This window comes from Chroicocephalus ridibundus, chromosome 4, assembly GCF_963924245.1.
Source record: "Chroicocephalus ridibundus chromosome 4, bChrRid1.1, whole genome shotgun sequence".
In the NCBI taxonomy this organism is placed as follows: domain Eukaryota; kingdom Metazoa; phylum Chordata; class Aves; order Charadriiformes; family Laridae; genus Chroicocephalus; species Chroicocephalus ridibundus.
The window spans coordinates 43,791,776-43,817,614 of record NC_086287.1 but is presented as its reverse complement, the minus strand read 5'-3'; the positions used below and the strand labels follow the sequence as shown (position 1 = coordinate 43,817,614).

At 35.9% G+C, this 25,839-nt stretch overlaps 1 protein-coding gene across 4 annotated transcripts in view; it reads right to left on the bottom strand.

The window, feature by feature from the left end:
• Nucleotides 1-25,839, bottom strand: part of TTBK2 (tau tubulin kinase 2) — a 106,208-nt gene that overhangs the window by 10,533 nt on the left and 69,836 nt on the right. For 2 of the 4 annotated variants that reach the window (XM_063331956.1, XM_063331957.1), the window contains 5 exons: nt 23,830-23,987; nt 22,021-22,237; nt 20,404-20,615; nt 18,633-19,236; nt 13,115-13,363 (listed from right to left, as the gene is read on the bottom strand). In XM_063331956.1, coding sequence (XP_063188026.1) covers nt 13,115-13,363; nt 18,633-19,236; nt 20,404-20,615; nt 22,021-22,237; nt 23,830-23,987 — 1,440 coding nt within the window. The remainder of the gene's footprint in view (nt 1-13,114; nt 13,364-18,632; nt 19,237-20,403; nt 20,616-22,020; nt 22,238-23,829; nt 23,988-25,839) is intronic. The other 2 variants (XM_063331958.1, XM_063331959.1) reach the window with 1 other exon arrangement.

Sequence of the window (25,839 nt, the reverse complement as noted above, 5' to 3'; positions counted from 1 at the left end):
AACTAAATATTCACACATCTAAATCCCCTAACGGGTATAATCCAATAGACGCGCTTTAAGCACTCCTAAAACCTGTACATAGTATTGAGTCAGAGTCCCTTTGAAAAACTGTTGGTTATGATGAGCGCTGCCTCTAGTACGTAGCTTAACTGTTAGAGCATATGTCCATGAAATGGGAAACCTGCACTCTCCCCTCCTGAGGGACATAAGCCCACTTCCCCCAGTTCCCATCAAGTATGGACAAAACCAGAATGGAGTTGCTTCTCACCTTCCCCATTGAAGTCAGGCGACTGCACAGACAGAAACGCAAGAGTGATGAGGTCAGAGGGTGAGAAAGCACACGCAAAAGTGAGAGGAGTTTTACCTCTATGGCCAAGGGAGGAACGCACTCTCAGGTGGAGTCCTAGCTTCTGGTTTATACATATTGGATTGAGTCATTTGGTATAAACAGTGAAAAAAAAAAACAAAACAAGGGGCGTCCCTTATATCTTTCTCTACATGGACAGAGAGTTCAGCTCCTTCTTTCCTTGTATTCTTTAGCCTCATGAATCTGACAGAGTTTGTAATACTGAACAGAAGGTGGAAGACTGGAGTCTGAGTTTGGACATAAAGGCTTTCTTGATGCACTGATGGCAGAAGAGACGACTTATTTCCAGTGTTGTCAGGATTCTGCCATGTTACAAGACAGATTTCACTTGACCTTGTTGCAGAAATTATACATGCTGCTGAGCTTAATGGGCTTTTGCAAGAGCAAGTACATTGGTACTACTGGGTGGTAGAAACAAGTCTCATCAGTCAGAACCCATAACAATTTACAGTGTGCACTCAATACTTAAAAATACAGAACAACTCTCCAAAATAAGAAATGGGAACTGAGAGTGAAGGAGATATACTCAGATTTCCCATGAGAGCATAACAGCCTAATTGAAATTCTTGCACATTTCTTTTTTTTGCATTTTCTTCATAGTCCTGTATAACAAAATCTCCATCATTGTGGGTGCACATTTACCTCCATGAAACACAAACATTCAACTGATATTATAAACAGTTCACTAGAACAAAACATGAAACACAAAACACAGGCATAAAGCTGAATTAAGAGAGGACAATTACTTATGTTCAAGAAATTATTTCTATACTATAAAGTGTATACTAAATCACTCTAATTTACCTAATGCAGTTACTGGACCTTAACCTAAAAATGTGGAATCATATTTTTGAGAAATTTGGAATAAAATTTGGAGAAAAAGATTATCTGTTAGGCTACAGCGGTATTTTTCACCAGGAGGGTGGAAAGAGAAGAAATGTAAGATAATTGAACTCTTATTTTCCCAAGTACACCTAAACTGTCTGTAGCATCTTCCCCAAGTTGAGATTTATTGAACTAAGGATAAAAAAAACCACTGAGACCTACAGCAAGGGTCTACTTTTTGTCTCCCTCATAATTTGTTCTCAAGTTTGGGCCAATACAGTCCCTTCATGTTTGCTGAATTAAAATGGTGGATTGAGAAATAAAGTTTCTCAAGTTACTTGGTTTTGGCAAAAGAATTCTCCACATCTCCTCTTAGTGTCAGTCTGGGTTTTTTTCTCTGAAAGAAACACCACTTCCCTCTTGAGTTAGGGAATCCAAGCACATCAGTTCAGCTACAGGAAGAACAGAGGAAGTAGAATTTTTCTTTAAAGCACCTTTTCATGATTAGGTCAATTAGTGTCAAAATCTTGAGTGTTAAACAAAAATGGTTTCCATACATCTCTTAGTAAGTTGCTCTGAGGCAATATATTTCCAGGTATCATACACTGAAGGACTTGCTTTCATATGACAGAGGAACATGTTTTGGCCTGTCACACAAAAATCATCAGATCTCCTAGAAATTCTCAAGTACAAGATGGGTAGAAGTGGGTTCATGGAATTTTAATGCAATATTGTTCTTGGAATAACATGTTCAGATTTTGGAGAGATCACTTGGGTATTTGCTGTCCACACAGCTCTGTCTCCAGCTTGTTTCAATACCTTGTTCTCCAGGGCTGCAGACGACATCTCCAAAGTAAGGAAATCTGGTAAAATATTTCATTTTCCAAACTTTTCACTTGATGAACTAGTCTGGTTGCCAATTCAAATAACCCAGGAATCAAAAAAGAAGGAGTTGTCTTCCACATATCTGAATAAGGATGGTTTCCCTTAGAATGGAGTGGTTCTGGTATCCTCTCAATTTTCAAAGCTAGGACTAGTTATTTGCTTTTAGGAGGATATTTACCTTCTTAGTAGATTTCCAGAAGGGCTGCAATTGCATTTAAATCCTCCTTTGCTCAAATATGTTTACATGGAAACTCTATTTTCCTTGTGACCTCTCTCATATGTCAATTCTTTGTTAGGTGAAACCAGCTCTGATCTGAAATCTATTTACATTTTTAAACAGACTTCATATCCTTTGCCACATCTGGAGACAGAATTTTTGAGTCTTTCAGGCCTATCTTGGCCAACCCAGATTTAACCCCTACACCCAAGAAATAGAAGAGTAAGCTTGTTGAACAACCTACAATAGAACAGGCAGGAGCTATACATGAAAGAAAATAATTGAACAAATGGAGGAAAGAAAAGGATACTGGATGACTAAGTATCATCAAAGACTCAGTATTACTGAGTACTTCACAGTTCAGAAATGGCTTTTTGAACACATACATCACCTCCTTGATTTGAGTTCACTAACAAACAAAAGTTTGTTTTCTCAGATGGTCAATAAACCTCTTATTAGTATTCTCAAAGCACAAGAATTAAATTATATCCCTGTTGGGATTGATATTTCACCTATATGTGCAAGAAATTTAATTGAGTAATCATACAGAAGTGCCTTCAATGCAAGGCTTGCTACAACTTCAAGTGCAGCTTTAAGAGAGAACAAAAGAGCAAGGCAAATTTTTAAAAAATCTGTGAATGTATATGACAAAACAGAACTTGTATAGAACTGAACCCTGTTAAATCACAGAATCATAGAATGGTTTGGGTTGGAAGGGATACAAATGCTTTAATTTGTAAGAACTTGGATGTAATAGTCAATTGAAGCTTGTAGACAATCCTCCTAAGGCTCCTTATAAAATTTCTTTGGGTAAAGCATCAGCTTCTTTACAAGGCTGGCCACTACAGATAACTTCACGATTCACACTATGCCATATTCTAATTAAAATAACAGGAGGAAATTTTTAATCTCTTAAAACAATTTAAAAAAAAAAATCTATAATCATGTAGCCTTAATTATCCCAGAAATAGTCTTCTCGCTCTCTTGTTTGTGAAAGCTTGCAAAACAGAAGTGATAATCAAAGAGTCTGAGAAGGGCTGATCCCGAGACATGCAAAATACCCCCATTTAAATTATCATTTAGTCTAACTCAGGGAGATGGAAATTTCAAGGTTGTTCAATGCATATCTAGTTACAAAACAAATAATACATGCCTAATATGTAAAATTAAAAAACCCCATCTTAATCATAAATAATCCTCATACTGTCTTTTCTTCTGCCACTAATTAAAATCTTATCCTATGGCTAATCACGTCAATTTTGTCAAACACTGTACCTGAGGAACAAAGATTACAATGTGATGTGGGCAATTCATCTAAGAAGAAAAATGTGGGGAGCATAATTTAAAACGCTGCCTCTCAGCTCACTATGATAATCAGTTTATAACACTACCCAATTATCGCAATTCCCATATTTCAATAGCAGTTACGTGATACAGCAAATTACTGAGACAATATATAGAACAATGAATTTGAGGTCCTCCTTTCATGCCGAAATACTTGAATGAAATTATTACCACTACAGTCTTGAATCCTTTGGCCTTCCCTAAATAATGTCTCAATTCCTTTCTTATTTCTGAAATTAGCACATGAATGAGGTGAGAAATTAGCCTGCATTTTTTTCAAGAAACTTTACAAGATGGTGAGTGGGATGTTAAGAAGGAAAAAACAAAACAACACCAACAACATAAATATCTCTTGGACATCCTTTATGACATCTGACAAACCTTCCTCCCTTTAAACCTTTGACAGGCTGCAATAGCAAGTGATGTGCTTGGATGAAATCCTCTGTGAACATATACAACAAATTGCAGAGGAGTGAAATATTGAGTTTTGGTCTGCAAAGTTGCTAAGTCAGAAAGATCTAAAGATGTGATTATGCATTATTGTACAGTACCAGCAGGTAAAGATCTGACCTCTCATCAATAGCTTCTCCTGTCCACTCATGCTGTTTGCTACTTCTGCAAGTGCTGTCAGGACTTCAGGCCTCTTAGAGACATTGTGTATAGATCTGTATTTCCGCTAATCCTGTCATTATTTATAACTTCGCACATTAATAAGCCATTATCATATTACTTGGCATTCTGAAGACACTTTACCCCGTCAATTTACTCTTAGAACTTCTTTTCTACCTTAGTAAAGTTTGTGTATCTATGAGAACAAACTTTGTGTATCTTTTCTCTTTTTCCTGCTTACCTTTTACATCTATCGTTAGCTCTATCACCTATCAGGAATATGTTACCATGTTACCAGGAATATAACCCATGTTAGTACAAGTCTGCAACTTCCGTGATACCAGACAACCTCCCTCAATCTTTCCAGTTCAACAGCTTCCTCTAACTTCATGAGTTTTTCTTTACTTATGTCACTTAATTTCTATTTCCTCACACAACTATATGACTCTGCGAAGAAATGTAAACTGCAGTTTGTATGAAAGCGTAAAGGGTATGTTAGTGCACTGTCCTGTAATTTACTGCTGGTGTCATTCTCCCATGAATGAACCACTGCTATGCTTACATCTCTGTAGACAACTCACCCAGCTTACTGTTCAGAGCAGCCCTCTTACTTTTCAAAATCCTCCCTACCTACTACTGCCATTCCTACTGACTTTTTAAAGCCTAATCCTTTGTATCCCTTACATTCCCTTCCCAAATTAAATTCACAGCAGGGCATAAATTAGATATAATTAATTACAGATTTACTAAACTACATTGGCTATTTCTACAGACAGACTAATATGCAGATAAACAGGAGAAATATATGGCTGTAATTCACGGTGTTATGGAACATAAGACCAGAGATGACTGTAAGTTTTCATACTGAATCCCTTTCAACAGTCCCATATATGTGGTACTGTAAGCACTGCAGGCATTTGTAGGAACTGGTGGTCCCCAGGATACTACCTTCTGCTGTTAAAAATTCACACGATAGGCCCTAATCCTAAACTAAAGAGAAGTAACACATGAAGGCTTACTTATATCTACCTGAAAAGAGGCGCATGTTGCTCTCCACAGCTCTTCAGATATATTTTTACTGCTATTCTATAATGCTAATTTTTGCATCGATTTATACGGAGGCTGCAAGAAATGGTAAGAGGATGGAATACAGATGTACAGATGCAGAGCTGTGAATGTACAAGACGACCGTGTTTTCATATTCTCTAATGTGATAGGTATCTTGTGAGGATAAAGAACAAACAGATCTGTGCGTACAGTCTTTCTTTAAGGCTTATTTATCATGTGTTCTTTAGATTTCAGTATTCTTTACATATCTTCCGTTTTCAGTTATTTCTATGCCACTTACCAGGTAAAGGAAGATTTTTTTGTTCTAACGCAAACCCATATCCTCAAACATCCAATAGGGCAAGTATTGATTGTTCTAAAAGCAGTATCTTTAATTGCTTTTAGAGAATGACTGTCATTGTAATAAGTGGCTCATTAGTTTGGTAACGCGACTAAAACAAGTACCCATTTAATTTGAAACTTCTACTATATAATGCATAAACGAATTGAAGAATATTCTTAAATTTACTTGTATTGTTGGAGAACTGGGAAGCAGCAGCACTTACAGACTATTACTTCATAACACTCACACAATACTCCTGTCATATACTCCTATTGAAAATGGGACAGAATTGTAATGTTTTTCTTGAGTTCCACAGAGACAGTCGTCTTCTAACAAAGAGAAAGCATGAATTTGCCTTAACGCACAGTTCAGAGACGTGAAAAGACAGCAACTGAAGCCTATTTCACCTTCCCATCTCACGCTATTATTTCATTCTTTACAGAAACTGAATTCCTACTGTACCATGGTTATTTTCTAAAGTCACAAAAGATCTAAAGATGAAGAACTTTTTTCATAAGCTTGGCCACTTGGAGACTTTTCCCTCTGGAAAAATGGAAAACTACTGTTTCCATGAGGATTGTGGTTTTAGTAACAAAGCCAGGGAGCTCATATCACACTTTAAGTAGCACAATATAGTCAGTATTTCTAAATCTAGATTTTTGTAAAAATCTTCAGTAGGATGTTAATTGTTTCTCCATGAGAGGTTATGTTCAAGTATACTTAGGGACGCTGCTGCTCAAGTATACTTAGGTACCCAGTTAAAAAGCAAACAAAACAATACAAATTACAAGGTTTCTCCTCTAACAGAGCACACAGTAAGCACAAAGTGGCATTTATTTTGTAATTAATGGTGCAACCACTTTTGGTATATAAAATGAAGTTAAAGTATTTTCCCAGCTATTATTATCATAGCTAATAATGATGTAAGCAATTTTAAGCAAACCTTACTTTGTTTCAGCAGCTAGCTGTGACAAATATATTAGTATATATTTTTTCTTATGGTAGAAACAATTTTTACTACTTCTGAGTGATCTTTTTGAAGCTAAGTTGTATATTAATACCTGTTCCTACAGAGAGAATACCTGCAATTTTCAGAAACAATAAAAACACAGGCTAATACTTCCTCAGGAAAACCTTGAACTCTCATTTTCAAAGCCACATCATACCTTTTTATTAAGGACCAGTACTTTTTTGGGTTTTGGTTGTTTTTTGGGTTTTTTTGTTTTGTGTTTTTTTTTTTTTTTTTAAACAGAGTGTCTTCTTTGAAAAAATCACTTGAAATGCTGTATAGTAAACCCAAGCTCAAGCCAAGTAAATAGTCTTTCTTTGTCATGAATAAGAAACCCTCAATCACACAAAAACTGCTCTTATGTGTAATAGCAGTGGGGTCTGGCTACCACTGTTTAGATTAATTCTGAATTCTCCTCTCCAATATATCAATTCCAATAAATAAAGGGTTATAATGAAGTATCAGGTGATTCATACATAAGATCTGCCTTGACACCGATGTACAGATTTCAAATATATCAATTTTTTTTCTGTTTGTATCTGATTCCTATGAGCCACTGTCTAATTCTAGGTTACCACTGTGCTATACTCCTCCTTCTGGTTTGCTATTTACACTATATTTTTGATTTTTTGTAAAGGTAAAAGTATCTTGTGTATTCAAACAGCAACACTCTAAAATAGAGCTCCAACAACACAGTAAAAAAAACAAGGCAAAATTAAGAGTCTTCCTGACTTCTGATCCTCCAGTCATCCTCCAATGAATCCACTCATTTGTATGTGGTAATAAATTAAATCCAGTTCTATCCAGTTATACGATTGGCACTATATTAGCACGTTACCCACGGTTGTGTTATGCTTGCAAGGGAGAGAATCTATGAACACTAAAATTTCCACGGATGAACCCAACATACCAGGAGAACTGATGAAACCATGAAAGTGTAATTTTAATACTAATTGAAATTTCAGCATAAAATACACATAAAATTTAATTTTCAAACTTGAAAACCAGATTAAAATTTTCTTTAAAATTCTCCTCAGAGTTGTCAGGATCTGTTTGAAAGCATTATGGGTTTTCTTGTGCCCACAGCGTGCTACCTTCAACAGTAGCTGTAATTCACATAAAGAACTAGCTGTTTCAGTTTGCTTATAAGCATGATTAAAAGAAATACTTTAGAGAAGACAGATCTGGAGATAGGAGTCTTATCTATACTAAGGGTCTTTTTGTTTTCTTACAGTTTTTTTTTAAATATTCTCTCCTCCGCACACAAGGTTTTATAGTCACAAAGTTTGCAGACACAAAGATGCGATTAGAATCCAGCCTATCTTTTCAAAACAAAATACCTAAAATTTTTGGCAGCCTGTTATGTTACATAGTTTTGCTTCTGTGAAAAGGAGTAATGATAAATGTAAAGCACAGCTCCATGAAGTAGTTACAACACAGCTGATTCCATCCAAGCACTCAAGCGATCTACAGTATAATACATGTTGCCAGTTAGGTATTTAGGCTTCATAAAAATACTTACGAGGGCACTATCAGCTTATTCTGATTCTATTTTGGTTAGCCTGGTACCTGCTAGCATGGTATTCTTAAGAGCAGATATAGCAATAAGGTAGTGACACTTCAGACAATTCGTGAGCTCTCTACATATATCATGTTTTGTGTTTAGAAGCTGCCTGAAAGCAGCCAGAGCAGCTATATGTTTGTAGCTAGGTAATAAGTAAACACAGCTGCCTGTGGTTCATGTAAAATTGCCAAATACTAGAAATCTTAATAATAATTTGAAACAAAACCAGTTTTCAAAAATTACATAGTGGTAGCTTAGAAATATTAGAGACTTCCACTTAATGCTTGTCCTAATTTTAGTGGTTTCCCTATTTTCCCTATTTTAAAAAGTTCTCTCTTCCTTCCGTATGACAGCTCTATCAAACCAGGAGAAAATGCTAAGATGATGATAAATTCACAAACTCTAAATAATTTTTTTCCTGTAATTCTAGTTGGACTAGTATCATATGTGATTTTAATGATAACAGACAAAAGATTTTAAGAGCTAAATATCTTATGGATGATATTATAGATAACATCTGCAATTATATATATACACACACAATATTTATTCTATTAATTACATCAATTATACCTTAATTACATGAGAAATAATCATTAGTCATTGGGCATTATGCTCTGAATTGTAATGGCCTACTCATTTCAAGAAGATTACTATACGAATTGTCATCACGGAAACAATTGTTGACACCAGAGTTGATCAGCTCTCCATGGGAAATCCCACAGACCATTTAGCTTTCCTGAAACATCTTTACTTATTCTATGTTAATGTACTAAATCACATATGTTTGGGCTAAGACTGGCATTTTAAAAAAAATTAGAAATAAAACAAAACATCACCACTTCAAGGACAGACAAGAAGAGATGAACCACGTGTTTACGAATTTCAAGAGTACTGTGGATTCCAGAAAACATGAACATTTAAAACAATTAATAACTTTCTACAGGGTTTTTTTCCTACACGATCAGTGCATGTGGATGCTATATCACCAAGGCTAATTTATTGTCCTGACCTTCACTATGACTCTTCTGCTGCTTCTGATAGAAAAACCTGCAGAAGGAGAATGGCCAAGAGGGTTCTGTCACTAAAAATTGATGTGTTCTCTACAGGCAATGCACTATTTGAAAAAAATTAAGACGTTCATGCTGACTGCTTATCTTCAACTATTAATTCCTTAATTTACAGCTTGGAAAGTTTCCATTGAAAGAACAGCTAACCTAACATACTGTAATTTTTAATTCTTCTTTACACCAAAGGCACATGTGAAAAAGCACACCTGAAGAATTTCTCTCCTTCAGACAAAAGACTCTACTAAGCCTTGGAGGCAGCATTTAAATTTCTACGTATCAAGCAATTGTCTCTGCCACTTGGAAAAAAGCAACAAATAAAACTTGGCTTGTTTGCATTAGAGAGTGTGTAGATGAAAATTGTTAAAGAAACATCATCTCTTGCTATTGCAGACTAGTGAAACCTGCCAAAATTAGTTCATTAAAGATGGCAAAATGTACAACATTTACGTGCATTCCTGGCTCATAAATCTAAAACATCCAAAAGAAAATGACAATTACAAGGGATACGCATTCTTTCTCTAAATACCCCTTGAACATGTCAAGAATTCTTACCTTATTCTTCCACAGGTCCCTGAATTCCAGTGAGATGCTTAAAAATTAAGGTAAATTTTTCAACTCAGATCAGTATATTATTTCTTATCTTGGATATCAATATGAATATGATGGTTTGCATTTCATACCATGTTGTGTGGGAAGATTTCAGCGCATTTTGTAACTAAGAGTATAACTATAAAATATTTTTTTAAATGTTCCAGTAAGGTAGAAATTTGAGAAAATTAAGGCATAAGAGAAAATATTTGTATAAGTGTCAACTAATTCCGATGTTTAACCTGAGAGACACAGGTTATCTTTCCCTAACACAATGAATAACCACAAAGTCATTAAATTAAAATTAGCTCCCTTGTACATGTCTTATTAAGCACATAGAAAAATGAAAATATGCCAGAATGACACACAAAACTGAAATCCACCTTTTTTAAGGGCTGAATCTTATTATATCGCAGCCAGTTCAGAAGCATTCTAGATTGCTGCTGAGGCTAGAAGAGTTGTTCACCATCTTATTGAAGAACTAGAGCTGAGAAACCATAGAGATCAAAATCTGACGTCACTGATTTTGATTGTTTCTCAAGACACGGTTACACATTTAGCACAACGTCTACCTAAGCAACCTCTTCATACAGAGCCCTGGCCAGTAGTTGCTGCACTCACATCACCTTTTCCATTGAACTCACACAACACTCTATGCAGTCCTCTAATGAGCAGAGTTCAGAGAACTTATCTGGCTGAAAAATTCACAGAAAGAAAGAAAAAGGTTACGTTTCAAGAGGATTTCTTGTGTAATTTGTCCATGCTATAGAGGAAAAGGATGCTAATAGCACTCAGCCCCACTCTTCAGATTCAAGTACAGTCAAAGAATTAATTCTGGTTTTTGTCAGCTCTGATGCTGCCAGACTGTTTCTTTATGCTGCAAGTTGAATAACTAAGGAGAGTTGAAGCAAAATACTCCAATTCTCTTCCATAATATTTGTATGACAAGAGAGGAGTTCTCTTTATTGAACAAATAAAGGTAGACCTACATCCTATACCCTCTTCGCACTAGTGAGCAGAGAATATACAGAAATTTCATGACCTCGTCTATCTGATGTCAAACTAGAGGAAGGTGGGTTACAGTTCCTGAACCATCACTCATCAACAATCAGGAAAGAAAATCCCTTTGCTTGATTTCACAAACAAATGTATTCTTTATTTTTTAATACATGAAACTAAATTCAATAGCACAGATCCCTGACCTTGGCAATTCATTAGCTATGAATGCTGAACCAAACTGCAAACAGCAGGAATACAGGAAAATACATTCAGTACCAAATATTTATACAGAATAATATAGAATGACATTAAAATTCTTTTTAATATTTAGCTGGAGAAAACCTTTAGGTTATTAACATGCATATTCGTCTTTCATGCTGCTGGAACTTCTAGCTTGCTGAATACCTAAGATTACTGCACTGTAGACAAGAGAAGGACTTGCAAAAGTATTTCAGTTCTTCAGTGAGCCACAAAGTACACGAGTCCTTCATCGTTGGAATGAACTAAAGAATCACATGCTTGTGGTTTCCATAGCAAATGAAATACTGGAAGTTAAATTCTCAGAGTCAGGACTTTCAAAATCACAGCTTGAAAAGGAACACAGCAGTCATGGACTTACCAGGTAAAAAGAAAGGAGAGGCTGAGAATGCTACACTCCACACTCCGCTCAGTAGCAGCACCTGGCACAATACCAATTCTTTTTCACATGACAAGAAAGTATATCACTTTGCAGCCCCTATTAATACTGCAGCTGTATTCATTTGTTGGCTATTAAGGCAGCCAGAGAAGACCCTCTGTGCTAACCTACTTTCTTCCAGTATTGTGAGCAGGTTGCTAATTAGACCTGCAATACATTCTGATTGGAAAATCTAAATCGTAGATATACAGGCAAAAAAAAAAATAGGTCATTTTGCATGCTGTGATACCAACTAATCCTGAAAAATACTGAAGCTTAACTTTTAATGAGTTAATTTCTCCTAAGTCTTTTTCCCTAATCAATACATCAGTCATCATGAAGAATGTGGTATTTCGGTATCCCATCAAGTTCACAACAATGAACATCTGGGAGCTACTGTTTCTTCATCTCCACGCACCGAGGACAAGAACTATTTGTTTATATTCATATAAAAAGCAGACAGGAGTTGCAGGAAAAAAAACCACTGCTTTTTGAGTTAAGAAACAAAATGCTGATGGAAGTACGCTAGCTACTTTCTTTGCCTTGTTATCACTCACCACTGATCCTGTGGAAGTTTGAAAGAAGTTAATGTTGATAGATTACTTTTAATATCAATACTCCTGTGCATGCTTCACTGAAAACAAAAAAGTCTTTCACATAGAAATATTTATACGGAAAAATACATTGGAAATAAAAGGCAACACAAAATATAATCCAAATGAAATATTAATGGTAAAATGATGATGATATGTTACGGTCTTATGCATAAATGCTATGTCATACTGCTTTACCAGTCAATGCGAGCTCTCAAAGCAAATCTCAGTATTTTTAATACTAACATGCAAATTATAGTTAACTCCAATTGTGACTCTAAGCCTTCATCTTTTTCATATTGAAATGAAACTGGGAATACAAAAGTACGAAAAGTCCCCTTTCTCTAGTGACATTTTCCATTAGCTATGAGCCCTGACAATTCCCATCTTTGTTTTGCATAATGCAAGCAGTGGAACAATTAATTATTTGTTCATTCCCAAAGTAGCAATTTGACTCTCTCTAGATGCCTTTATCTCACGTTAAAATAATTTAAGATAGTCCAAATTTTAATATGTGTTCACAATTCAAAATTCAGCTGGTACTGATTATAGGAACATAAAAAAGAGATTTTAATCTTCGTTTTGAAAGAAGCAAAAATCTGTTTTCTAGATTTTATAATCCTACCTTTTTCAAGAGAAAATCCCTCTGAGGAAGTGAATCTATCTTCCAGAACATCCAGACATACTTAGTACTCCAGATTATAACCTGAATAACTGCTCTTTAAATATTCCTCTCTCTAATTTTACCTCTTTTAAGCGGGACAATTTATCTTCCTCCGTAGGGTATTCCTGACTATTCCTGAACAAGATCCGTTCTTATTCCCTAATCTGATCTTTCAAAATATTTTTTAGGATGTTGTGTAGAGCAGTATGACTAGCACATGCCTACTACCGGACTGTGCAGAGCAACAAAAAATGTTAAACTTTGCAGATGACTGCTACAATGCAGTCACTTTTATGAAGACAAGGCTTATTCACCTGCTGAAGTTGTGCTTTTGAGATGCGAATGACAGGGGGGAACCTGTTGCCACAGGGAATGACAGGAAGCTGCCTACGACCAGTTGAGCGGGAGGAAGAGGAGTGGCTCTCAGCTGATTGACTCCTTGGTAAACCAGCCTCTTTCAGGGGGTCCGAGTGGATGGATAGATAGGCTATAGGGCTCATGGTGCGGAGGATGGGACTTGAAATTCTTGGAGTGGAGAAATGCAGCATATGAGATGAGTTGAGCTGTGAGAACAACACGGCGGGGAAGAAAATAAGGTTTAAAAATCAATATTTTAATAATTCTTGTTTATGTCCTGCCTATATGCATTTTCTTAGAAGACAATATTCACAACTCCCTCACAGGTAAAAGCTGATAATTTAAGAGGTATCTTAAGTCTAGTCTTCACATTTTCCATCAATTTTTAAAACTCCGGTATCAAAATCAGAAGTGAGCATCCTTTTTCTGGCTCGCTCCTACCTTCATTCATTCAGTGAGTAACAATCTGAGGCAAATTTAATAAAATAACACAGTCTATTCCAAGGACACTGTGTACACAAACTAGCTGATTGTTGACCGGTCCTTGTAAATGCTTAGCGCATCCATGCAACAACACTGTTTTCTGAGAGGACTGTATTTTTAGCATATACATCCATTTCAGGCTTTACAAATGTGACTGTACAGCTACAGCAGCAGATATTAAGAACCGTAACTGACAGGATTAATCAGTAAGATTAGTACTAAACAATTTTGATGAAATTTCCCAAATATGGGATTGAACTAGAAGGATACACTGGCCTGGAGAATACATGAACAATTGCTTCATCTTGAGCTACATCACTCAGGCATTTAGAAAGGAGGGGGGAAAAAAAAAAAAAAAAAAAAAGAAAAGGAACCGTAAAGTCAAAGTGTTCCAAACTAATCACTTTGGATAAAGTACATTTTCAAATTGTTTTTGGTGATTCCAGTAAACCTATAGCTTTGACATACAACTTTGAAATCAACTGATTGTTTGCAAGACCTCTTCCAGTGCTGAATAAATATCTGATGGTGACACGTCTAAATACCTGTAAATGAGATTGATATATACAGTTTGAGATTCTTTGTTCCAAGCATATGTAGATAAAAACATGAAGAGAAAAGATATGCAAATTCATTGCAAGCTTCATGAAGGTAATTTTCTGTTTCCTACCATGGTATTTGCAATTCTAACCTGTATTCCTTGGAAACAGAGAGCATCTATCAAGCATCTCAGTTTCCAAGGAAAAGGTATTTTCAATTATGTCAATCCTAAAGCTTCAGTTCCCATCATGCATAGCTGTCTCTCAACCGGAAAAAAAAAGCGTTTTCCAGTGTCTCATAAAAGCAGTAACTGAGGATAGATGGTACATGAAAATTAGATGACTTAGAACTCTGAAATAAATGGAAATTTAAGAGCAGGTTTTTGATAAAACATAATAGTACCTCAATGTACAAAATGCTAATTTCAGCAATATTTATAAATAATAAAGATAAATAGATTCACACAGTCAAACCTCTTCTATAACCATACATACATATATATGGCATTAGGTTGTCAACCAAGTGTGACCAGAGCAAACTGTTGTTTAATTTAAACTGAAGATGAAAATGAAATTAGCTGTTACATATTCAATTACTTCAACTCCATTATTATTTCTTTGCTGAAATATCTGCCTGAAAAATATACGTTGCAAAGTTTTGTGCATGCACTGTATGGAGTTCACTGCAATTCAATATAAACACAGTAAATTAATGAGGCTGTGGTTCAACAACACAACAAGTCCAGCTTTAGGCTTCTGGTACCAGATCAAGGGAAAACAAACTAGGGCTCTATGATGTAAAGTGCTGCTCCAGTATAAATTCAACATTAGTTTAGATCAGTTCAAATTCTTTTGACAGATTAACTTCACACCAGCTGATATTACAGCAAATCAGGTACTGTCTGTCCTCTTGCAGCCAAAGTCAACGTAAAGCCATAAACATATCCAAGGAATGCTCTGAACAGAAATGTGACCATGTGCCTGTGACTGAGGCAGATCAAACTGGTATTTGCTGGTAGCGCACACAATCTGTATTGCAACTGGAAAACCATGACTAATAACATGATAATTGGTTCTCTTACCTGCAGGGTTTTTTTCATAATAGATAGCATAATTTGCTGTAATTTTTTATGCCTGAAACTTGCTCATCCCCAAGCCAGTAACTTAGACATTTTTCTCTCGTATTTTTTGAGTTCAGGTTTCCCTTCCTGAACTGCTACAACCTTACATTCTTATTAGAATGCTGATGCTGCGTGAAACAGGTAAGAAATTATATCACCATCAATTACATGAAGTCCATGTAGACACACAATTTCAGGAAGAACATTTTTCTACAAATGGAATGACTGCACACCAGCAATTTCTCTCCTTCAGGAGAAAATAAAATTATGGGTGAGTATATGAACCTTTAGCTTCTCACACAGAAACATCCTTGCTACCACTTACTACTTAAATAGTGAGCAATAAAATCCTGAAAGAAATAAAGAAAGAATAGAGAAGAATCACCAGAGTAAAAATGAAAAATCAAAAAATACATAAAACAGGAAAACTATTTTATTCATTCATCATTGAAGTAATTGCTTGCATATTTAATAAACCTATCAGAATAGCTCAAAGAGCATAATTCATCATACTTGCTCCTAAGTGATAGTGAAGCAGGTCACTAGAAATCCATGTGGGAGGTATATTCATAAGCACAATGACCATGAATGCTGACACGTCCTGGAGTTTCAAGCCGTTTGAAATTAATAAACTGTTTCAGAAATTATGTTAAGCTATTATTCTACTATAATTTCAACATCTGTTTTTAACCCCTTTTAGTAACACTTAAGTCATTTGATTTATGGTCCTAAAGTTACATCCTTGGATCCAAGCCTGCTCTTAGTAACTGGTGCAATATAATCAAATCACCAGAAAAGTAAAATATGACCCTTTGCGATTATTTGTATTGTCAGTAAGGTGCTACCTAGATAAAATTACTAAAGAACAAGAGGATCTGATCCACAAACAAGGATCACATTCAAAGAACAAGTTCAGGTAGGTAAATGCTTTGAAGAAGGAGGAAAAGAACTCTACCAAACAGCTCCCTAACGTCACCAGGACTCTGGAATAGAGAGAAATACTGTGTGAAGAGGCATATATATAGTCATAGAATTGCCTAGGTTGGAAGGGACCGTTCAGATCACCAAGTCCAACCATCAACGTAAAACTGACAAAACCACCACGAAACCATGTGTCTCCCTGTGAAGTGACTAGGACACTCACCTATAAGAACAGCTAGGTTCCGGTACCCACCTCAAGGAATATTAAGTATCTTTTATGAAGTGGAATACCATCAACGAAGGGCAGAAAGAACAACTCGCCTCCAAATATCCTCCTGGGCTTTGTTTGGCTTTCAAGGGCTAATAAAGTTGATGGAAGACTACCACAAATTGCCATCACAGTTGTATGGCACACACTGCATAGACACATTCTGTTCCCAGTTTCTAAATCAGCCAAATAATTTTGATTCTCTTTATTCCCAGTTCAGTTTATATTTTCAATTCCACACGATTCACCTTCAAAACAGTAAATTCCTTCCTGTCATTCATCTTGGCCTCACAGCACTACTTGCTCTTCCAGGATATTATAAACCATACTGATTTCCCTCATTTTTGAGGTCATGACAAATATCCCTTACCTGCTTGCAAAACCAAACTAAAATACAATCTTACCCCAGTGTCTACTTCAACCAGTATTTCTTCCAATACGTCTTATAATTAATTGACCTTGTTTATATCTATTTCTGCTCCTGTGCTCAGAAGCTTCTTCCTTTTCCAGATAAAGACATTTTCCATTATTTGCACTTTAGTACATGATATTTATATCACCTCTACTTTCAGTTTTAGGTATTTCCCCAATAGCTATTTGGGGGGATAGCTATTTCCCCAAAAAGAGCCAAGAATGTATAAAGTGGGATAGTTCACCTACATAGAAAACTGCAAGCTGTTTTTTAATGGCTTCTGAAATAAAAACTCCTGATAATCAGTATTTTGTACAGGACTAAGTGTTGCTCTTTCTTGTCTATTTTATTAATACTAACATTAAAATATTAAAAATTAACAACTGAAAACAACCAAGTAAGTTAAATTAATTTTTCACTTTTACAAGTTTCTAACCCATCAAAAACTCTTTCAGGCAACTAATATTTCAACTCAAATCTCAAAAAAGTCTTCTGTTGTTTAACACAGTTCTGTAATTTCAATCATGCAAAATGAATCTTCTATAAACTACATAATTCACAAAGTATGATATCTAAATACAATCTATGAAAGATATAATCTTGCATTTTCCATAAGAACCTAGGTGTATTTGAACTTTTACTGTACAGCTATAGTTAATTACATTGAGCAGTTCATTTTCACCATAAAGGATATTCCACACCTTATAATAAATGAATACTTGGTGACAAGTTTCTTTTTCTAATGAGATGGCTGTAACTTTCACAAAAAATGCTAATAAGTGAGGGAGAAGTACAGCTGGGTTTCTTGGCTCAAAGGAGCTTGAAAGAATTGTCCTTTATATCATTATGACAGAATATCTACTGAGAAAAGGGGAGAAATAGAACTAGGAGCTGATTCCCAATCACCTAACCATTAATCTGACTCCTTCTTAAGTAAAGCCACAGAAGTCTTTATTAGAGGCTTTTTCAGAGGAAAAAAATCACATATGTTCAAAACCTGTGCAAATGAGAATTCTTTAGAAAAGATGGAGAAACACAAAAAGAAGAGGATGCAATTGAAGCAATCTGTCTTAGTGAAGAGAAAATTCTCAGAGCAAAGCAGTAGTTGCAAAATTATCTTAGAAGTGAGGAGTAGCAACAACTTATAAGAGCCAACAAGTTGTTTGTATAAGAACCATTAGAAATTTCAGAATAAACAGGAAGAAACAAAGGGAATTCCAAAAGAAAACACTACATCAATGATGGTGAGAGCAAGTAACTCTGGAACTCTGTTTCTTTAATTCCAGCCACTTAGGCTTTTCCTGAAACACATGAAACATTGTAGCACAGTATTTCACATATTCATTGCAATTTTATGTTTATGTGCTGCAAATATAATAATTATGTATTTGCATATGTATCTCACTGATTAGGAATCACTGCATAAGGAGCTTCTTTATATATATATATATATATATGTATGTAACAATATACAAATAATTGTTTTTTTTATTGAGGCCAGTTCTGCAGATTACACCTGAAGAACTAATGGCCACTTCCATGGCAGAACGTAAACACTGATACAACAGAACATGGAAGATCATTCCTCAAGAACGAGAAGAGTCCCATATCTGATGAAACTTGGGATTTCTGCTACGCTATTGTGTTTTAGTCACTGCCTTTTCCCTTACTATCTCCTCATATAACTCTGAATAAAGAGAGGTTCAATAAACCCACTACCATTTCTCTTACCGGAGTGAGTGCTCCTTCTGCTTGAGCTTCCATAGGACTTGTAGGGGTGGCTGCAAGAAGCTGTCCAGCAGCTCCAGACAGAAGTTCCAATTTATCTGTAAGCTGTTCGGAAGCAGCAGGATGACACTCCATGGCTAGAACAAACTCCACCCCTGAGGTTTGGTTCTTGGCATGGACACTGTTTCCTGCCCAACCACCTTGTCTGGGCTGCTCTTCTGGAGGGGACTCCTCTAGAACTTGTAGTACCTCTGGCTCTTCATCTGAGGGACTTCCAGTCGTTTTGTGCCCTAAAGCCTCATTTGTCCTGAAGTCCTGCAAGTCCCGTTCTTTATCTATTATCACCCATTCCTTGGAATCAGCCTCCTGCCTGCAGGAGCTTAAGTTGACAGCTACAAATCCATTGCTAATAACACCATCAACGTGTTCTGGAGAACTAGCTGACACAGGCTTTGAAGCGTCCGGAAGATATTCTTCATCATAGTGCCAAACATGGTCCGTGCGAGCAGTCACAGGAGCAGGAATGGGTGTTTTCTGAGAAAGAGGAGGAATAGCAGCAACAGGTGTCTCTGCCGCAGCATTCAAGTCTTTCTGCATCTTCTCCAAACTTAAGGAAAGAAATTAATATCTGAATTAGTTAAGAATTAATTAAATAATGTAAGCTACATTTGAATTTTTTCAGTAGATTTATATAAAAAATTGTTGTCATATTTTAGAACAATCTACAGTGGTTGAAAGATCCACAATTTGAGACAAATAACGCTGATGTCAAGTGAAAATGGGGGAACGGTCTTAGAAATTTGCACATATTGTAAGTGTAATCATAATGTATCATACTGTATCGTAAATGTAATTACCAGAAGGGAGAACAGTGAGTGGCTACCAGCTCAGTGGTGAGGCTACCACCAGATGTCCACTGTACTTAATTTATGCTACTAAGTAGAGACTTAAAGCAGAACAGAAGAAACAGATGTCTCCAGCAGCAGTTAGTAGATGCTTTCAAGAAGAATGTTATTGATTGTTTTGATTGATTCTTTTTTTATGCTTTGCATAACTTGCTTCATCAAACAAATTCAAATTCCTAACCCCCCATGACATATTGCCACTATCAGCATCTCAGCTGTCTTCTACTGTCCCCACTCTGCCTTTCAGTTAGATTTCACTGTGTCTTTCTGCACTTACTCTTTCTACACATAGGCAAATTGATTGAATCTGTTCTCATACATCCGCCTCTTCTCTACCTCTAAACGCCATTTTAAGATCTCTGTCTTCTATCAAGAATTTTTTATGTTGGTGCAACACCCTTGGGCATAACTAAACCTGCTGCATGCAGGTAGATTTCCAAATTTACTTTGTAACTCCGCTTCTTGTAAACTGTCCTCATGTCATATAATCTAATCCCATGTTACCTCTACTGAGCACCTGATGTTATTCTTATTTAGGATGAGTTCAACTGATTGCCAACACTATCCCACTGAAGAAACAAGGTAATAAACATCAGGCTTACACTACTAGGTCTTGAAATAAAAAAATCTCAACTGTAGAAGTCTGACTTTAACTGTATACTAGCACTAATCTTCTTTCAAAGAAGCTGCCAAGTAGCAAAATCCATTAATCAAGCAATATTATGAACACAGTAAATACTTTGCTGTAGCTTGCATAAGCATAACTCAGCAGCTCCATTCCTGTTTTTCACAAGGCAGAGGAAAGATGACAGTATCTTAACTACATATCCTGAAAAGATCTAAGCATAAGAATAAAATAATTTCTTTACCAGGTCTCAAGAAATTTATCAGTGTCTGGCTTTGACTCCAATGTCAGACGCTTCTCCAGTTCAAAGCTGTGAATCGAACGTAACTTTCGCACCAGTGGGACATCTCTGTCTAGCTGTGTGGTCTCTGAGCGAACACGAATTGGAGAACCCAGACTTGGTGCATTAAGCATTCCATTCACTGGCCCATGGCTGTTTTCTTCCTCTGTGGCAGCCTGTGCAAAAAGTAAAACAAAAACGTAACTCACTAGGAGCAGCAAAACAGAGGAAGACAAGGTACTACATAGTGCATACCATCCAGCTTTTTAGCCTGTGATAAGCCAATTTGTATTTGGAATGATCATTAAATTCATGTCACTGTTAAGGTAGTTTAGACATACTCTTCAGCACACACCCACAGAAGACAAACTACTAGTAATATACCAGTTCTGGGTCTCAAAAACCAAGCAATATATTTAAATTTACTCTGATATTTCACGCCCATCTGTGAAATTTTCTTTCATAATAGTCTGAAATCCAGCACTTTGTGGCATCTTCAGTCTACTTTATACTCAAGTGCTCTTATTAAAGAGAAGTTAGCTTCCAAGCTGTCTTTATGATTCTCTGGAGCATATAACACTGTTATACACTGAATCAACCAGGTATTTCTGTGACTGAGAACTATGTTTTAGTCCAACTGCATTCCATCTTGTGCACTAACTGGACATGATTTAGAGCTGGGAAATCATGATCATCCTTAGTCTCAACAGGTAAAACTAATAGAAATTGCCTTTGTTTAAAACAGAGCAATCTCCTTTCTCCCTCTTTGGTAAAAAACAAACAAACAAATAAGCACCGTGCCTTATTTTTTCCCACAATACATTTTTGAAAATAGGCACCATGCCTTATCCTTTCCCAGAATACATTTTTTTCTAGTAAACCAGTAACAGCCTCAAAACTAGACAGCTCTCCTAGCTAAAGAACATTCCAGTACCAGATCCCTCTTCATGTTCAAAACATTTTTATATCAAGAAACAGGGCTACATTTGTCTGAGTATGAGATGTTGTGATTGTGAGCAAGGGAGACAGAAACCACTTCTGAGAGACCACTTCTCAAAATTAAGCAGCATTCTCTTCTAAAGACAAGCCCGTGAACCTCTCTGGATCAGTACAAAGGTATCCTATCTTATAGAGACAAAAACACCAAGCGAATTAAATGGATACTGCCAATTACACTGCCCATCTGTCAATTGAAGAATAACATTAAACTGGTTTTTGTATATTTGGTATCTAACTTCTACACATGTAAGATGCAAGAAATGTGCTTTGGTTTCATTCAGTGAGCAAGAATCAAAATCCTGTCTGAAGAACATGAATAAACTACAAAGAATCTCAAAGTATCAGCAATCTACTACTCCACATAAAGACCTGATAAAGTGACACAAGGCCCAAAAGAAGTCTGCTTGTTACAGTGTATAAATCACTCTAATAAAATGTGTTAGCCCTACCATAAATCTGGTTTTCTTAGACAATACTGGCTGATGAATATTAGTAAGACTGCATTGTTAATTACACGTTATGTGCACCATGGGGACAGGCAAGTATTCAAAGATGGTCTTCACAAGGCAGATTTTTAAGTACCTTACAGATCCCTAGTTTTATTTTGTTTCTGTTTGCATCCATTTCTTCCCAAACATCTTTTTCCTGAGGACGCTGATGCCCAGGGGATCCAGGTAGTTTCTCTGGTGAGACACCAACTGGAATACCATTCTCTCCATCACTGAGCTGTTCATCAGGAAACACTTCATCTGTGTTTTCTCGCAGCAAATCTCCTGGGATAGGAGTGGCATTGGCAATTCTAGAAAAGTAGTTTAAAAAAAAAAATCAGAAAGGTAAAAAATTGAGACTCTAATATGTTTTTTGAAATTATTTTCTACTCTAAGTCATTTTCTACTCTATTAAAAGAAAAAAAAACCCTAAAAATTATAAGCAAAAACATGCTTCTGTAGAAAACTAAATCTTGTAAATTATTTAATATAAGAAATCCCTACTTCTTGGCTTTCACAATTTCTGTTTCTTTAATTCAGGCACATAACAAATAAAAAAAAAAAAAAATCACTTAAAAGCTCGTATTTGAATGTTTTTGAAGCAACTTCTGAGAAAATTTGTTAGAGATCATGTCCAGGCTCAACTTGACTCCTAACTCTTCTGCACATATTTTTCTATTCAAAAATATTAATGGCAACTTTCAAAATATAGTCTCCTTTTCCCCCAAGTTTGGCAGAATAACAAAACATACTGTGTGAGGAAGAGAGATCACTCAGCAAACTAAATGCAGTTTTAATCACTATTCTTATCAAAGTGCCATTTTGGTCCAATTGTTGATAATCAAAACATAAGCATAACACTAACAAGACACTACATTTTAATGAAAGTTCTGTAGTCCTATTGATTTGGGGCTAAATAGGGCTAAGGCTTAGCTCACTATCTGAAGCTGAAGAAATGCTATTCCTAAAAAGTGAAAAGTCAGAAGGTCAATTAAAAGTCATTCCCTTATAGTCACCAAAATTGTTAACTGCAGCCAAGACTATCAATAGCTCCAGTGTGATGCTTAGTGCGATAATGGGACTGAATCACATGCAAAATCCCTGTCAACTTCAGTGTGTTCAATAGTGCACACAGTACACCTGTGTAATATTCACACCAGGTAATTCTTGACTGACATTTATTGTAACACTTTTTTTAAAAAATTACCTTGAAATACTGGAAATTTAATACATTCTACATGAAATTCTGGTGGTTTTCAGCCTCACTACACTGTCAAAACTCCCATGTCACAACCTTTGTGACTCTTAGATAAAAAGTTGATCTATTCAAGACCTAGAACACGCACAAAGTCTTACTCCTCACTCATAAACATCTCTTCTATTCTCCAGTCCCGTGAGATGAGTATGGGTATTATTAAGCATCGCATCTCATCCAAATTACTTAATTATAGAAGGTCCCAAAGACCACATTAAATATTATTTTAAACATGACCAAAATCTATTTCCAAATTTCCTATAAAGATCCATTCATTTTTCAAAGTTATAAGGAAATTGCTGCTAGTAGTTTACTCCAAGCTTACAGAAAACAATGCGTTTATTTCCAGGCAGTTAAACTCAGGACGCATCATTTAGTTTCACAAAACACGATTTAGCAAAGGATGGACTAGCAAATTTACATGCAGTTTCCTGAGCTACTATTTTTTATTGCTATAAATTTAGGACTGCAGTGCTATCTTTCAGGACAGTATAAACAGGAACCCTAAAGAGGGAAATACTTCAAATGCTCCCGAACTTCTATTCCTTTATTTATTCAACATCCTGCAGAAAAAACCTAAATTATGGAGATAATTTCCCATTGGCACTCTGTGGCTGCTTTTTAAGTGACCACAATGTGCACACATACCCAATTGCAGCCGGAGTAAGACGAGTGTGTAACTGAGGTGTGGTTGAAGTTGTTGTTGTTGTCAGAGAACCGTCGGTTCCACTCTTCTCCCAGTCAAAAGGGTCACTTTCAATAACCCCAAATGTTTTCATGCTGTTGTCAAACACAGACATGAGAAGCTAAAAATGAAGAAAAAAAAGTTAATAAGCTTCATTTTTGTCCAAGAAACCAAGCAATTGAAAAATATCCTCCTGCAATGCTTTAACATGTCTCTCCTCTTTAAGATTTGGACTGACAACAATTTCCAAAAAAAAGGACACAGTTCTTTATATTAACCATTTCTCATTTTCTCAGGTTTCAAAGTCAAGATATTCAAAATTCTGTTTTATTTAAAAAAAAAAACAACGAACACATCTGTGTTTTTATGAGTAAAGAGAGGCAAAGATAGGCCGCAGGCTCCATAAAAAGACACATACACATACACAGAGGCATGACTACATTGCAGCAGAATAGCATCCAATGGCTCTCCAGCAGAGGAAGATAAAAAAATATATTCAGTAACACCATTAGAAACCAAAGAAATGAATGAGGAGTAGGTAGGGAATTATACCAATTTGCTAATTCATACTTTTCTGTCATTTGGAACCATGTATCATTTACTTCATCCAATGCTGACATTCATCCCACAGAAATGTCACACTGGGAGCTTTTCACCCTCATTTTATGCTATGAAAAAGCATCTAGAACAATTTGTGTCCATGACAAGGAAAGAAATTGCATCTACCTTCTTCTCCCTGTGAAAAAACTTTGTCTCATTCTAGTCTCTGGTGGGAATGCTGTGTCCATAACACATCATCTCTTACTCTGTAACATTTCTAAAATTAATCTTTTTTTTTTCTTTCCTAAAAGCTAAAACTAGTTTTCATTTTTTCTTCCAATCTAGCATGCTGAAAATTTTTATCTGGCCTCCTTTAAAAACATATACCCTTTGGCAACTTAAAATGGATGGCAAGTTTGGATCATTTTTCTTGTATAAAGTGGTCATATCCATTTTATCCTTACTCTCAAGAACCTTCAGTGTGCCATCTATCCTAATCAGTTCTGAAACCCCACTGAACTGCACAAAGCCATAGTTCACTCTCTGTCCTGTACATACACTCCTTTATTCTCCTCTTCCTGTAAACATTAAGTAGTCTCTCTGAAGTAATTTTTAAGCTCATTCTCATTTAAATCTTTTCTACAATTTCTGCTATAATGCAAATACAAACTCAAATGCTTAATGATGTCAGGAGGTTGAGGCAATGTGTGCATAAATACCTGAATAAAACAAATATATCTGACATTGCCAAATAAAAAGTGAATTCTGGGCCTATGTCATTAACTTTTTAGACTGTAAACTCTTCAAAGCAGGGATCTTGACCGTGTACATTCTTGTTCAGTGCCTAACCATAAATACAAACAATGATACATATCAAAGGTATGAATAGCATTGCTACAACAAATACTAGTTAAGAGAAACCAGAACTTAAATGCCCATGGAAAGTAAAGCACTTTCTCACTGCTTTAAATAAAATCACCCTGCTCTGCTCTAAAGCACATGAGGAAGACCGTGTCGGAAGGCTCAGGCTGCAGCTACACAACTGCAAATGTTCCATGACGAACCAGAGGACTGTAAATTACTGGGCTGTCTCTATCATGGAGAAACTCTGTCCTGTTATCACGTTAATCCCTGAGTGCACATGCTCTGTTAGATACAAGTAAACCACAGAAAAAAGTTTTGCAAACATATGCCAGTGTATATGTTCCATTATTCAGGATACATAATGTAAATAAAACATATTTACCAGTCTACAGTCAGGGTTTTTCTGTGCAACATCAGAATTTCTGCAATCAGTAATTTTTACCATAGAAGAAAAAAAATCAATCTGATTCATCTTTATAACTAGGCTCTTAAAACACTCAAAACTTTCTTAATCATTTTCCTCACTTAATTGTAAACTATAGGATAAATTCCATGGAAATTTGTAATAA